The sequence below is a fragment of the Equus quagga genome, chromosome 8, assembly GCF_021613505.1.
Source record: "Equus quagga isolate Etosha38 chromosome 8, UCLA_HA_Equagga_1.0, whole genome shotgun sequence".
NCBI lineage: Eukaryota > Metazoa > Chordata > Mammalia > Perissodactyla > Equidae > Equus > Equus quagga.
In genome coordinates, this window is record NC_060274.1 from 116,747,961 (window position 1) to 116,762,886 (window position 14,926).

The following is a 14,926-nucleotide window of genomic DNA, read 5'->3' on the forward strand; positions in this document are numbered from 1 at the left end:
ATTTTAAAAGGCTGAACGAAAGAAACCACTGATCTGAGGTATATCACATCACAGAATCAAAATCTAAGTAAAATACACTAATGTGTCTCTTCAAGGAATGGGCATAACCACCCATGACCCCGGCACTCTCAAACAACTTGGCAATATGAGTTTTCCAGAAATGTTCTGCGTTTGCCGCTCCTGTAATGCTATCCTTTGGCACAAGAACAACAAACAATAGTTTACACCAATGTGCGGTACCTAGACTTGTAGCTATCATCAAACACACACCAGACCCATTTACTCCCCAGGGGGTGTAACAAGGTAAGGGTGGGAGATCTTTAGAGGAAGAAAATTGCTAAATAGTGCACGGTCCAACAACAATACAAACATGTCATCAATTTAATTATCTACTTCAGGCACTGGACCAAAGGATCTCTCTTCGTATTTGCTATTGTTCTTTTCTTTTTATTGTAAGCTGTGCTTGGCAGGTGCAACACAGAAGAGGAGGAAGAGGAACAAGAAATGTCAATTATGGTTTAAATTCATATGTATGTCAACTCAGTATTCAGGCTCCTGGCATAGGACCATCCTGACCCTTCTTCTAGGACCTTGCTGCTTCTAGGAACTCCTCATTCTATCATTTTGAACTTATTTACATTCAGAGCATAGAAAACCTCTTCCAGTAGGGGAATGAGTGGTACCACTTAGTCTACACTGTTTTTATTTTTCGTTTTTAATCCAAAGCCGTATTTATTATGACATAATAGAAAAACATTAATTAAAACTGTCTCAATAATTATTTCTTCAGCTATGTCTACGATTTTGGAGTATCTGACCATTGTGTGTGTATATGTTTTTAAATTCCTCTATTTTTCCTTCCAGGATTAATTAATGGTTTTGTCAAATGTGCTCAAACTTTTATGATATCCCGTTCTTCTACTAGTTTTTTTGAACCTCTTTAAATATCTGAAACGTACTTTAAGATCTCTTTCATAGCTGTCTCTAATTTTTAGGTTCAAATTCTCCTTTTGGTTCCTGTGAACTCCCCTTCATGAAGGCCTAGTTTCTGCAGAGACTTACAATTGTTAACCGCGGTTTCAGCTTCAGCAGGTGTCTGCCTTGGTAAGTATGACAGGTCCTGGGTTGTAGATGCCCAGGGCAGGCTTACATTAGCCTCTGCAGGGGGCCCAAGAGCTGTCTGTACCGCATTACTTGAAGTTTTTAAATAATTTTAGACTTAGAGAAAAGCTGCAAAAATAGAGTGCTTCTGCATACCGTTTACATAGCTTCCGCTAATATTAAAGTCTTCATAACCACAGTAAAGTTAGCAAAACCAAGAAATTAACCTTTGCACAATCTTGTTAACTACACTATAGACTTCAGTTGGCTCTCACCAGTTTTTCCTCTAATCTCCTTTTCTCTTGTTCCAGGATCCCATCCACATTTCCACATTTTATTTCGTTATGTTCCACTGCATTTTGTAGTCCCTTTGCTTTTCTCAATTTCAAGGGGTTTTTACTGTCTTGGGTTTCGTAAACAACTACAGTTCACCCTACTACCTTTCATGATTATACAGACTTTAATCTTCTCATTTATCTTCCTAGACTGTAGAGTCCTAATCTTTTAATTCCAAAGTGAATCTGCTTTTAGTGGCAGCATCCCTTTGATTAGTGGGTAGCAGAAACACAGCACACAGCGAGAAGGGAGTGGCCACAGGCAGTGTGAATGAAGACAAGTCCGCAAATTCCACACACTGAATAGACTATTGTCAACTCAGTTCCTTGAAAAATGAAAGTGCTGGGTGTTCTCCCCAGGAACACAAAAATAAGAGAAGAAGATCTCATTCAACTCTGACATTTTACAAATGAGATTATCATGTTGCAAAGGAAATAACCAGAAGATATCATTTGACACCAATTCATAGCATTTATTGACATTTCCATTTAAAATGCTAGGAAAGCTGTATAAATTGTAAACATGGAAACCAAACACTTGCATAAATTATTTCAAAAACTCTACAGCACATTAGAAAACAGTGCAGCTAATTGAAGGGTAGAAACATAACCGACAAATAGAAGGGAGGGTTCAATTACTAAATCATATACCCATACTGAAGTTTAAGTGTCCATTTGAGACCAGCAAACCATGATTGTCAAGTTCAAGTTGCAGTATTGAGGCCCCAAGGGACCTCAATTTACTCTGCATATTTTCGTACATTAACACTCATAATCTGGGAACGAGAGTGCAGAAAGAGTCAGAAGAACATGGACCTTGACAAAGGAGGAGGAGACAAGCGGGCATCCCAGAGCGGCTCTGCTCAGCCCCCCTTTCCCGTAAGGACAACGCTGGCCCGGTCTCCATGCTCCCTCCACGATGCTCTGAGGGACGGCAAAGTTGAGTTCTTCCTCCCCTTTTCTGAACCAAGCCCTCTGGTGCTTAGAGCAACTGAGCTAATTGGTGGAGCATCCATCCCTCGTGCCTCCTCCTTGCCCCACAGGTCCAGGAGGACCAGTACAGGGTATCTGGCTTGAACCTGGCCCTCTACTATCCCTAACTGGCACACTTAGGGAGTTGAGTTACGAATGCTTGAAATCTGGTGGGCATGAGACTGCGATGCTCCAACTTGTCCAGAAAGGTTCCATGGAATCAGAGACTCACATCACTTACATTTCCATCTCTGTCCCTTCTACCTATTCACTCTTTCTTTAAATGTGAAGTGGCCCCAGAGCAGGAAAACCTGGAGCAAGAAGGAAAAGCAAGGAACGGCATAATTACCTACCCTGTAGGAAACTCATCCGGACTAGAGTGCCTCCAATTAGGACATTCACTCCTTCCCTCACTCGCTCGCCGGTTCCTAACTTTGTTTCATGTTTCCAAAGGCATTTAATATTCTTTTCCTAAATTTCAATGCTGCTGCGTGTTCTTAAGATAAATTCTCAAGTGTCCTGTTACACACACAGCATGGAATTAGGATCGTACCGTGAGGTTTCAGTTTTCAAGTCTTTTTAATACTAGAGAAAAAATCACCTCCAAGAATATCAAAAGAAACCTGAAATATACACACTCCTTGTTCATTGGGTGATGGGTGCAAGCCTATTACATTTTATGAGTATGTTACAGCAGTTGCTCATAGAAACTCTTCTCACCTGTTATCTGTTAACGTGTTGGATGAAATGCAAAAATGAAGTTCAAGTTACCGTCCCATAAAAACGTGTTTTGGGTTCAAATGGTCTATGTGCAGGTAGAGAAGTGGACTTCCTCACACTCCTGTCGGGGACAAATGTGGATAAGCAGGCTCTGGAGACTGGCTTTGGAGACTTGCTCTGGAGGTAGAAATGAAATGGCTAAAACTCAACTAGCACTGAAGTCAGCATGGTAGTTAAGACTAGAGCCCTCTTCCCCCCGGCCCAGAACCTTATCCTGCTTTCCTTCCAACTGACAAATTCATTCATGGCTAAGAATCTAGTATGAAAGGGACAGAGAAATTTAATGATTAACCTGTGAATTACTGCAAATGCAAATCAGTGTCCGAGTGATCGGCTTGGTCACTAGAGCACGAAGAAGTTGTGCCAATGCAGTAAACACTGACCCTGTACACAGTTAAATGGGAGGCTCATAAAGCACAGAATTCCTTGTTTCAGCCCAAAGCCTTCAGGCGTACCCTCACCTGTGCTCTGCATCACAGGCCTCATGCCCTGAAAATCTGGTTGGCAAAAACCCGCTTAGGCTGCTGCTCAAGAGCCAAGTGCCACCAAAATCAAAACAGACTCTGAAATAAAATTTGGAGAAAAATGTGTAGGTAGCTGTAAAGAAGTCAAATACATTTCTTTATAACCCACTATGTTCCACAAAGGATTTAATGTGCTGAACGCTGACCACTGAGATCTGCTCTAAGCAGTAACCCTCGGTGGAATACTTAGCACTCTCTCCATACTTTACATTTGCTCCTTCAGCGGTTCTTGGGACTCTCCCCTCCGCTCCTCCAGCCCGGATCTCTTCCTCTGTAGACTTTCTTCACAACCTCGTCATTTTCTTGCTGTCTTACTGCAAACATATCCTCATAGGAACACTTCCTCCTCTCCTTTTATTGAAACTCCCTAAACAGCGTGGTTAGGGATTTCATCCTCATATTGTAGCAGATCAAATTCATTTTCAATGACAGCTTCACCCACTTGCTACATCCTTCCCCAGGTCCCCTCTTGGCTCTTCACACACCATCTCGCCTTGTGCCCGGGCGGCTCCCCCCCGTCTTCAGTAAAGTAGCTTCCGAAGTTGACTCCTCCCCAAGAGCCCACCACTTCCAAATGTGCCACTTCCACATCTTCTTCTGATACCTAATGCACTTGTGTACTTTCAATGCATTTTACTGATGTTTAAACCATTGTACTTATCTGTATCGTCCATCTTTTATACCCGTCTGTGTTATCTGACTTAGATTCTAAGATTGCAGAAGGCAGGGCTCAATGTTGACTTATTTGGTGCCGGAAACAGCAGAAAATCAGCAGCAGAAAGATGTTTAATAAATGCTGTTTGAAAGTTAAAGGTGAAGGAAGTGAATTTAAAGCAAAACAGGCGAGAGGAAGCGGAGTCACAGGGGGCCTTTAGTTTTGCTCTGGTTACCTCCATGTGAACTCATTCACCAGTAGATCATAGTGTATCACATTGTCCATCCCAGCAGAACCACACAGATAACATTGTACATTTCACAGTGCTTTGTGCTCCCTCCACAGGAGACGTTTGCACACATGACCATCACAGCTGATTCTCACAATGAGAAATCCTGGGAGGGGGCCAGGGAGGTCTGTCCTCGTTTGGCTGATAGGGAGAATGAGGCTCAGAGAAGGGACCTGACACAGCAAATGAGTGACAAAGTAGACTCTGCAAATGATCATTTCTCCAATCTTCTCTAAAACTCTGACTCAAATTTATAGCTCGTGTTATTACCACTAAAACTTTTAAAACAGGAAAAAAGAATAGACATAACATTTAATTTTTCATTTGAGAGTGCTTCAATATATGGAACTCCAAAGCTACATGATAACCAACTTGAGGACCTTTCTTTCAGGTGGATCACATTAACTGAGTGTCTGAAGACCCATCTGAGCATGGTGGTACCCAGGACAGAGAGTCTGTTCTGAGTTCGGTGATGGGTAAAACTGCCGGGGCAGGTGTTTAGCGACAAGTGCAAACTGAGTGTGCTTCACGGCCAACACAAGAGTGCTGGTGAACCCAAGGGCCTGCTCAAACCACACCACTCACCACCACTAGTTGTTTATTATACGTTACCTTTGGTCCTGAAACGGTATAAAAGTGTACCAATTCTAAGAATAACAATACAGGTAGAATCCTTTTATGCTCGTTTGAAAGGCATCAAAATTGCTATCGCAGCCCCCTTTAAAACAGAGGCCCGTTTCTGCAACATACAAGGGAGGTGACCCTTTTTAGTACACTCTGCGTGCAAACACTTAAGACCTTGAGTAGAACGGAAGAAGAGAGGCCTGCATTTATTCCATTAGCTGTCACATGATCTGAATTCACTGTTAGATAAAATTCTGCTTGGCTATCTGAAATTCTTTTTTTTTTTTCTGCTTTATCTCCTCAAACCGCCCCCCCATACATGGTTGTATATCTTAGTTGCAGGTCCTTCTAGTTGTGGGATGTTGAAATTCTTAATAACATTCAGGAAACCTGATATTTCTGGTGGACATTGCAAAGAGAATCCTCCACTTGGGGGAAAGTCTGGTATTAAACCAAGACCAAGAGCTAAGAACCAAGCCCAGAGGAGGGTCTTCTCTCCCACGCTCTTTGGGGCCTGTGAGGACTGCTTGAAAAGGAGTTTCATTCCTTTATTTAACATCCTGGAGAGACCCTTCTCCTGCCCACTCCTCTTTCAGAGGGGCACAGATAGGAAATGACTACATTTGAACTTCCCAGAACCAATTTTCCCTACACTACAGGTTTGTATGACCGGCTTAATTAAGGAGGCGCTGAAACATGATTCCAGAACCCAATGCTGACACTTTGGAATCCTATTTTAGCTGTTTCAGGGTTCTTAAATTTGGCACAGATGCACAGATTTTGATTACTCAGAGCCCCAAATTCTGCCTGTTTATCTATTGTTTAATTAAAAGTATTAGTTGATTTAAAAAAGAGGATTATTATAGTGGAAATCTGTTCTCCAGGTCTGTTTTTCTCCTGAATTTCACTTAGCTCATGGGAAACAGAGCAGCCCTGGTTGTTATATTTCTTATTCTAATTTGGGAAGTGGGGAAATGGTTACTTCAGGAGTAAATCTCAATTGAGATGATACCCTCTGTCAGGGCCAAAGTACATCAGATGGTTCTAACAGTCACTCAGCAGCGTCACGCACAACAGAATGAGGAATTCGGAGCAACTCTCTCCTTCCCTCACAGTCTCAAAGCTCCTCTTTACATTTCTTGATTCATTACCGAGAGACCGAACCACAGTCTCATCTCCAGGTGTCGAACACAGAGAATTAGATTGCTAGGAACGTATTCATGAATAACAATCGGTGGTATGAGGAAGTTTTAAAAAGAAGTTTTGCTTATGTAAGATTTCTCATTCAAACAGTTTGTGAGCAACTCACCAGCAAAGTGCAAGGACGGGTTAGGACCTCCTGAGAGCCTCATTCTACAGGACTGGCCTTAATGCTGGCACGTGCTGAATGGGATGCTATCGGCAGTTGCACGTGCCCAGTGAATTAACAGCAAATACAATGAAGAATGTAAATCTAAATTTTGATATGTATTTTGAATAACCAAATAAATACTAAGCTTTCCTCCCCTGATTGGGAAGGGTTTTTTTTTTCTTTCTAGAACAAAATGAAACCTTCAACATATTCTTCCGTTGATAAAGCCAAAGTTGCATTTCACACACATAACGAGAAGGGGCTCTCGGAGCTGTAGCACCAGAAGAAGAAGGAAAATGCAGATGATGGCTTCAGTTTGGAATCCTCAGGCTCTACAATCTATCATTTGGTTTCTCACTAGTAGCTTTTTTAATTCCCGAACAGTCTTAGTATTCTTGTTGTTAATATTACTATTAAAATAAGTTCCTATGGAGAAAAAGAGGGAAATCAAGCTGTTAATAAAATGTCTTCAAATCTCTTTTCTCAGAAAACAAAGCAGCAGGTTCATCGTACAAACCAGTCTGAATCACATCTTCCCCCGGAAACGCTGGATCCTTGAATCCCTAGACCCTCTACACATTTTCATCTTTTGCCTTTAAAAAGAGGACTAACTTGGTAATTTTGTTAGCTTAGGTTTGTGGTTTGTCTTTCGTGAAGTGCTGCTGGCTTTTGGCCCAAAGTATGTAAATTTCGATTGAACCCAAGTGGTCACAAAATTGCCAACTTATTTAAAAGCATCATGAGCTGTCACGTGACTTATGGCATCCTCTAAAATTGCAACTTGCTCCTTGACGTGGGCACCTAGTCCAGGAGATGCTCGTCCTCTTACAAACACCCATTCAGCTGATTTCCTTTTAGTCTTGCTTCCACGGGAAGCAGATACTTGGCAAATCTGCAAGGCGAGGCCCATCAGCTGTGGAAGTTCTGCACGGCGGTCTGTTTCTGGGAGAGCCGGAGGAGCTCCTCACGGATCGCTTTGATGAGAGAAGCTGAGGAGTGGCTGGGCTGGAGGTCTTCCGTGGAGCTGGTAGGGTAAGCCAGCCCGGCGCCTGGCAGCCCCCTGTGTGGGAGGTTCCCGGGAGGAGCTGAGGGCTCCCTGCCTGAAGTCCTTGGCACCTGGAACAGCGGTGAAGAAGAATACTCTTGATGGCCGAGCATGTGTGTCTGGAAAACATGGCAGATGTTACTGTACTTCCCATGTAAGAACAGGAAGGAAAATCAGATTCAAACTGGCAGTGGGCATGCTCCCAGGACCTCCTCTGCCCATCTCCCACCCAACAACTCAGCCCTCCAACAGGCCCCCTAAGACCAGAACAGAGAGTAGTAACTGTGGAGAAATTGTTTGACGGAGAGTGGCACAATAAAGAAACCCTTGAACTTAACAGGTGCCTAATCAATATTTGCTTAAAGACAGAATGAATGAATGAGCAATACTCTCCCATTCTGGGTCAGAGGGAATTTATTACCTAAAAACTATAAGCAAAGGGGCTGGCCGGGGGCGTAGCAGTTAAATTCACATGCTTGGCTTCGGTGGCCCAGGGTTCACAGGTTCAGATCCCAGGCATGGACCTAGTACCACTTATCAAGCCATGCTGTGGCAGGCGTCCCACATATAAAGTAGAGGAAGATGAGCACAGATGTCAGCTCAGGGCCAACCTTCCTCAGCAAAAAGAGGAGTGGCAGCAGACGTTAGCTCAGGGCTAATCTTCCTCAAATACAAAACAAAACTGTAGGCAAAAATACACTCAGGGGGGAAAAAAGTGAGGGAGGTTAACTTTTGCATACATAAGTTTTAAAAAGAGATGCCCAAAGCAAAAGTAGCTAAATTAAGTGATCGTGTCTGAATTCTCAGTGATGACCCAAACACAAGATACTCACGGCCTCTCTGCGCCCTGCTTCATCCTCCCCGTACGAAGGCCAGCCTGGTCCCCCGTACTGGGCACCTCTGCTCGCTGGGATCTCCACTGGCTGAGCTCCAATTCTGCTCGCAATTCCCACCTGCGTCAGGTGCTGGATCTGGGAGCCTGAAGGAACACAGTGGAGTGGCCTCGTCAACACTAGAGAGGAGTGGGGCTGCCCAGTAAGACACTTCAGGTCTGCACCCCCTTAGGGGCAAGGGATATGAGCATTGTTCAAACATGGCACCACTTCTCTTTCCAGAGAATGGCATTTCCTAAGAAAAACAGACCACGAGCTTCTTGGTTCATGGGCTTTTACTTCCTTTTACTACCGTGGCTGATAGAGATGTTCTTATTCTCCTGGCTAGACATTAAAGGACAGGGAATAAAGGGTATAATGGAGGCCCTTCCATTCATTTCTGTAGAGGTTACAAATACAGGCGATCTTATTTATTCCGAAGAAAGGAGTGAAAGGTTTTGGAGCCATAAAGCAGCTGAAACCCGGCTCCTTCTTGCTCGCAGCTTTGAGATACACAAAAGGGGGAAACTATAATATGCTTATTTCTTAACAGGCAGAGCATAATTTATTTGAATTCAGAATGTTAAAGTACATTTTTATTATACTCACATTGTTTCCATAACTTAGCTACATCACAATTAAAATCTTAAAGCCACCACCCAGCCTCCTCCATGAGGTGTACCGATGGCAAAGCCAGAAGGCTCTCCGAGCTCACCCGACTACACTCAGACATGCTGTAGCTCAAGCGGCTATAAAGGCCAGGCTTTAAACAACATATTTTTCTTCCCCATCAACCTTTGGCATATGGCAGTATCCTTACTCTGCAGATGAAGGGAGGAAAAAAGTGGTCTTTAAGCACTGTGAAATGAAATCCTTATATCCAAATGCTCCTAGGATCATCAAATTCATCTGTGATGCTCAGACTGGTCCTACAGTGGTTCAGAGATCTCACAGAGGTAAGATAGGTGGCCCTCTCCATCTTCAAGTCTGCTCCTACTCGTCTAATTAACAGCCTCCATTAATCAAGTGCATCTAAAAACTGTAATCTGCAGGACTTGTCAGTTACCAAAGATTCAAAACGGTCTTAGAATTATTAGAACCATCAGTACTGTTTGCCCAACAGACATTGTTTGAGTAAATCTTGCAAAGAACAGAAACGCAGCACAATGTTCTCCACCATCTACAAAGACTCAGACAACCGCACAGAGAAAAAAAGCACAGCTTTGTGTTAAAATCGCAATGGTGGTTGAAATCATAATTCAGACACAGTTTGTCTCCTGCTTTGTTCACTTAATGATACAGCACAAGTTTCCCCCAGGATTCAAGTGGGGGCATCACACCCACAAGCCTGGGCTCCAGCTCAGCCACAGCCAAGCCCCGTGACCTTGGGCACCCGGCTACAATTCCTGCCGAGCCTTGATGCCACACTTCTCAAATGGGGATAAAAAAAACTACCTTATAGTGTTATTTCAAGGATTAAAGGAGATAAAAGTAGGTCAAGTACCATATACATGGGAGGCAACTGGGAAATCTTAAATTCCCTTTTCCTGGCTTTCTGAGCTCTTCATTTTAAATAGCACAATTTACTCACTGATGCCCTTCTTACTGGGTATTTAGGGAGATCGCAATTGTTCGCTATAATAAAGAATGCTCCGATAAACATCTCTGCACATGTAGTCTTTCTCCAATATTTTGGGTTTCTTTGGGGAGGAGGAGCCTAGATTCCCAGAAGTAAAATGACCAAATCAAAGGCGCATGAAGTCATATTGCAAAGCTGCTTTCTAAACATCTAATGATTGAGGCCATCACTGGAAATAAATAATAGCAATAATAATAACTAATATTCATTGGAAGTTTATGATAAGCCAGGCACTATTTTGAACACTTTACATCTGTCATCTTCTCTCATCATCTCAACTACACAGGGAGTAAGTACTAATATTATCCCCATTGCACAGAAGAAGAAAGTGGATGCTAATTTTACCACACCACATTATCATGAAAACAAATCTCATGATTGAAATGGTGCCTCCTCATGGTTTTTATTTGCATTTCTTTATCATTTTAAAATCTGGCATTTTTCATGTTTACTTTCATGATACACAAACACGTTTCTTTTGTGAATTCTTTCTTCCTGTCCTTTGCACATTTATCTTTTGAGGTTTGCTCATTTATCAATTTATATGAGCCATTCTCTGCAATAAATATACCTCTTGGTCATACCTGCTGTAAATCATCCCTAGGCACTATTTTCCTTTTGGTAATTTTTAGATATATACATATTTGATAATTTTATATAGTCAGAAGGGGAACTCTTCTAGTATGTCTCAATTTTTTTCATTACAAATTTTTACAAAATTTAATCTCATTAAAAATTACTAAAAAATAACTTCCTCTTCAAATGTCTCATACACATAATTTTTATATTCTTCTAGATTAAAAGTGAGTATGTCTGAATTTTGTTTGGCATATGTGTTATGCAACAAGGTTCAAATAAGCAACAATTAATAGGAGATATAAGACTCTCTGCAAAGCTTAGCACCTGTGAAGTATGAGAAACCCTGCAGGACATCAGGATACATTATTTGTTTTGCTCACTGACAGACAATGCAAAATACAAGAACTGCCTAAACGGCTAATGATCCACCAACAATTACAAATTTGGAATTGGCCTAAACTAGTTCCTTGATGAACTTATAAAAGTGCATATTGTCCAGAAAGTTAGAAAATAGCAAAATAAATTATGTAATATGTAATGGCTCCTCTTATTAAAGCTTCAGTCTCTTATTAAACCTTCAAACAGGAGGGTGAAGAAATGAACAGGGAAAATAAAAGGGTGACTTTGAATCCTTGTAATAAAACACAGTAAGAGAGGTAACAATGAACTGTGAGGATTTCTCAGAGTATCCAGAGCTGTATAAGAAACAAAGCTCAGGATCTTAAACTACACAGATGCTTTTAGGTACACTGAACAAGATTCACAAATAAAGCATTTATAGCATCAGCTATTCAAAAGATGAAGTGTTACGACATGAAACAGTAATTTTTAATTTTAGGGTACATGATTGGACCTCAGGTCAACTGGTGGGGCAACCAGCCACCTGCCACATGAGAATCTCAGCTCAGCCGTGTCTGCTGCTGCTAGTCAACTATGAGCAGCGTCTCTCATTATGGGTTTGCAGAGGAGCTCTTAGCTGGTCCACTTATACTTCTGTTGGACTGATTAGGGAAAGCAATTATAAGGCACAGCAGCATTTGAAAATTTGAGGATTTACAAAGATCTCAGGACAAATCCCTCATAAACATCAGGCATCTACTGAACTTAAGGAGGATTTGCTCCGAATTCAACTATTAATGCAAAACTCCCATGAGACTCTAAAACAAAAGTATTTTTTTCTTTTCTTCTCATTTTCTGAAAATCAATTTATTCCTAATGTAGCTATAATTGAGGACACTCAATGCAGAGAACCTTACTTTTTTGCTTTACAAAATTCTGAGGGCCCCTCCTTTTCTCTAATCTTTACATGCATCTCAAAACCTGACAAAAATTAAAAGCAGTTAGATTGTTAAAATATAGGTGTTATAGCTCTATTTCTAAAAAGCAAAATTGAATCATGAAAAGAAATTTAATCCATAAATTTCAATTGTGGTTTCAAAATAAAGACCTGTATCTTTATGCTGAATATACTAATATTATACTTTTATAGGTAAACCAAATCATGCATAATGTTTCTCAAACAACTAATTAAATATACTTTAGAAGTTGTTTTTTTTTTAAGATTTTATTTTTCCTTTTTCTCCCCAAAGCTTCCCAGTACATAGTTGTATATTTTTAGTTGTGGATCCTTCTAGTTGTGGCATGTGGGATGCTGCTTCAGCATGGCATGATGAGCAGTGCCATATCTGCACTCCGGATTCGAAGTGGTGAAACCCTGGGCCACCAAAGTGGAGTGCATAAACTTAACCACTCGGCCACAGGGCCAGCCCTAGAAGTTTTTTGAAACAAGATTTATTTTCTCTCTGGCTTCAAAATTTCCAGAAATTAGATACTTTAAACTATATTCTTTCAAGAATATAAACTGAGAACTTTCTACCTGGAGATATTCTGATATAGATTTTTATTTGAATTCCAACAGGTAATTAAAGGAAAACCTAAATACTAAAAGGAAAGAAGAGTCATGTGCAAATACTTAAGTCTAAAAATGAATTAGAAAACCACTATAGAACATATGAGCTTTCACTGTTGAATTATCAGGTATAGAGCTGCACCAATTACCCACGAATGACGCCTAGAGTGTTCTTTTAACGAGGGTTTGAAAGAGGGGTGAAAAGGAACTAAAACAGTTCCACATGACCACCAGCTTGCCCCAGGCCCTCCACCGCCGACTCTGCCCACATACGTGACAGCAGGAGGGGACAGCAGGACTCAGGTATAGAGGCATTAAAAATGACAAGAAAATTTAAAAAGGGAAGATGATGATACTAACAAAGGCAAAAGGGAAAAAATGAGGGAGGTGAGGCTCGAGGAGAAAAAACAGTGGTTGTACCCTCCCAGAAATGACAAAACCAAATCTCCCTCCAATCACTGTCCAGCAACTTTTAGAGTTGCTTATTACAAGCTGGAAAAGTACCTTCTTGAAAACAAAAACTTGTTTTAATGCCATGCCAAGAGCTCAGAAATAGATCTTTCAGTTTACTGTAAGAATTCAGAAACGTTTTCCCTCAAAGAGGTATGCTGTGAATTCCATGTAAAGGGACTGCTTTTGAGAGACTGATTCAGGAACAAATCAGAGGACATCCATCTTGGCATCTCAGCCACTCTCTCCCTTCCCATCTCCCCTGCCTTACGTCTTCACTAGGATCCAAGGGAACACAGCTCTCAACCAATGGGAGAGGCTGCTGAACATGGGGATACTGATACCCTGGGAAATCTAAAATGCCCTCTGCCGGAAGTTAGCGAAAAATAGCCACGTGTACCTGTGGTGCCACCGACAGGCCGAGGCCGGGCCACCGACGGCATCTCCTCAGAGTAGATCCCTCGGGCAGCAAATGGGGCATCAGCCGACGCCTGTGGCTGCTGGGGCTCAGGAGGCACCAGCTCCGAAGACTGCAGCAAACCGGGGCCAAAACCTGGTCTGAAGGCAAAGCACACCCCAGCATCAGGACCACACTTTACCCTGGCTCTGGTATTTTATTAGGTCCACCCTCAGCCCTACAGAAAAAGAAGAGCTATTGTCTGTTGCCTTATTATTCACCTCCTCTCCCGGAACTTGAGCTCCCTGAGGGTAGTGGCTTTTTCTATTTGCTCACTGACAGCTCTCCAGCGCTAAGAATGGCGCCTGGATACAGCTGATGCTTGAAAAATCTCTGTCAGATGACTGAAGAAGAAATGCTTTAGTTTACAGACCAAAAGAAGGCGCAGGTGATGTTCCAGGGCTGGTTCATCTCCAGAATCTGAGTAAAGTGGTGCTTCTCCAACCTTGGTTGCACATCAGCATCACCTGGGAGCTTTATTTTTTTTTCTTAAAGACTTTATTTTTCCTTTTTCTCCCCAAAGCCCCTCGGTACATAGTTGTGTATTTTTAGTTGTGGGTCCTTCTAGTTGTGGCATGTGGGACACCGCCCCAGCACGGCCCAATGAGCGGTGCCATGTCCACACCCAGGATCCGAACGGGTGAAACCCTGGGCCACCGAAGTGGAGCATGTGAACCCAATCACTTGGCCATGGGGCTGGCCCCTCACCTGGGGAGCTTTTAAAAACCCAGTGCCCACACTGCACCCCAGACCAATTAAAACAGAATCTCTAGAGGCAGAAGCCAGACACTGGCAGTTTTTAAAGCACCACTGATGAGCCTGTTCATCATGGCAGTGGTTCTCAAACTTTTGGTCTCAGGAGCCCTTTACACTCATGAAAACTGAGGACTCCCAAGAGCTTTTGTTTATGTGGATTGTATTTACAGATATTTATTGTATTCAAAATTAAAAGTGAAAACAACTTTTAATACTTATTTTAAAAATTCATTTAAAAATAACCATATTAAACTTATTATATGTCAACATTTTTCATGAAATTAACTATATTTTCCAACCCTCCCCCCAAAAATATTAGGGAGAAGAGTTTTACATTTTTTTCAAAGCTCCTTAATAGAAGACATCTGGATTCTCATATATTTTGCATTCCAACCATTGTTGTAAGTTATTTTAAGAAGAAAATCTGACCTCACATAAATATGTAATTGGAAAAGGGAGGAATATTTATTCAAATAATATTTCAGATAAATATTCTTCTTTGATACCACACCAAAACTCAACAAAGTTTCCTTGAGGGTTAGTGGCAATGTGGAATCTGAAACAATATCAATGAACTTTTTTTCATAC

At 41.7% G+C, this 14,926-nt stretch overlaps 1 protein-coding gene across 1 annotated transcript in view; it reads right to left on the minus strand.

The window, feature by feature from the left end:
• Positions 1-1,894: 1,894 nt before the first annotated feature.
• Positions 1,895-14,926, minus strand: part of KIAA1549 (KIAA1549 ortholog) — a 126,717-nt gene continuing 113,685 nt past the window's right edge. Inside the window, exons 20-22 of the mRNA XM_046668951.1 lie at positions 13,526-13,683; positions 8,510-8,655; positions 1,895-7,747 (exon numbers count right to left, since the gene is read on the minus strand). Coding sequence (XP_046524907.1) covers positions 7,541-7,747; positions 8,510-8,655; positions 13,526-13,683 — 511 coding nt within the window. The 3' untranslated portion in view covers positions 1,895-7,540. The remainder of the gene's footprint in view (positions 7,748-8,509; positions 8,656-13,525; positions 13,684-14,926) is intronic.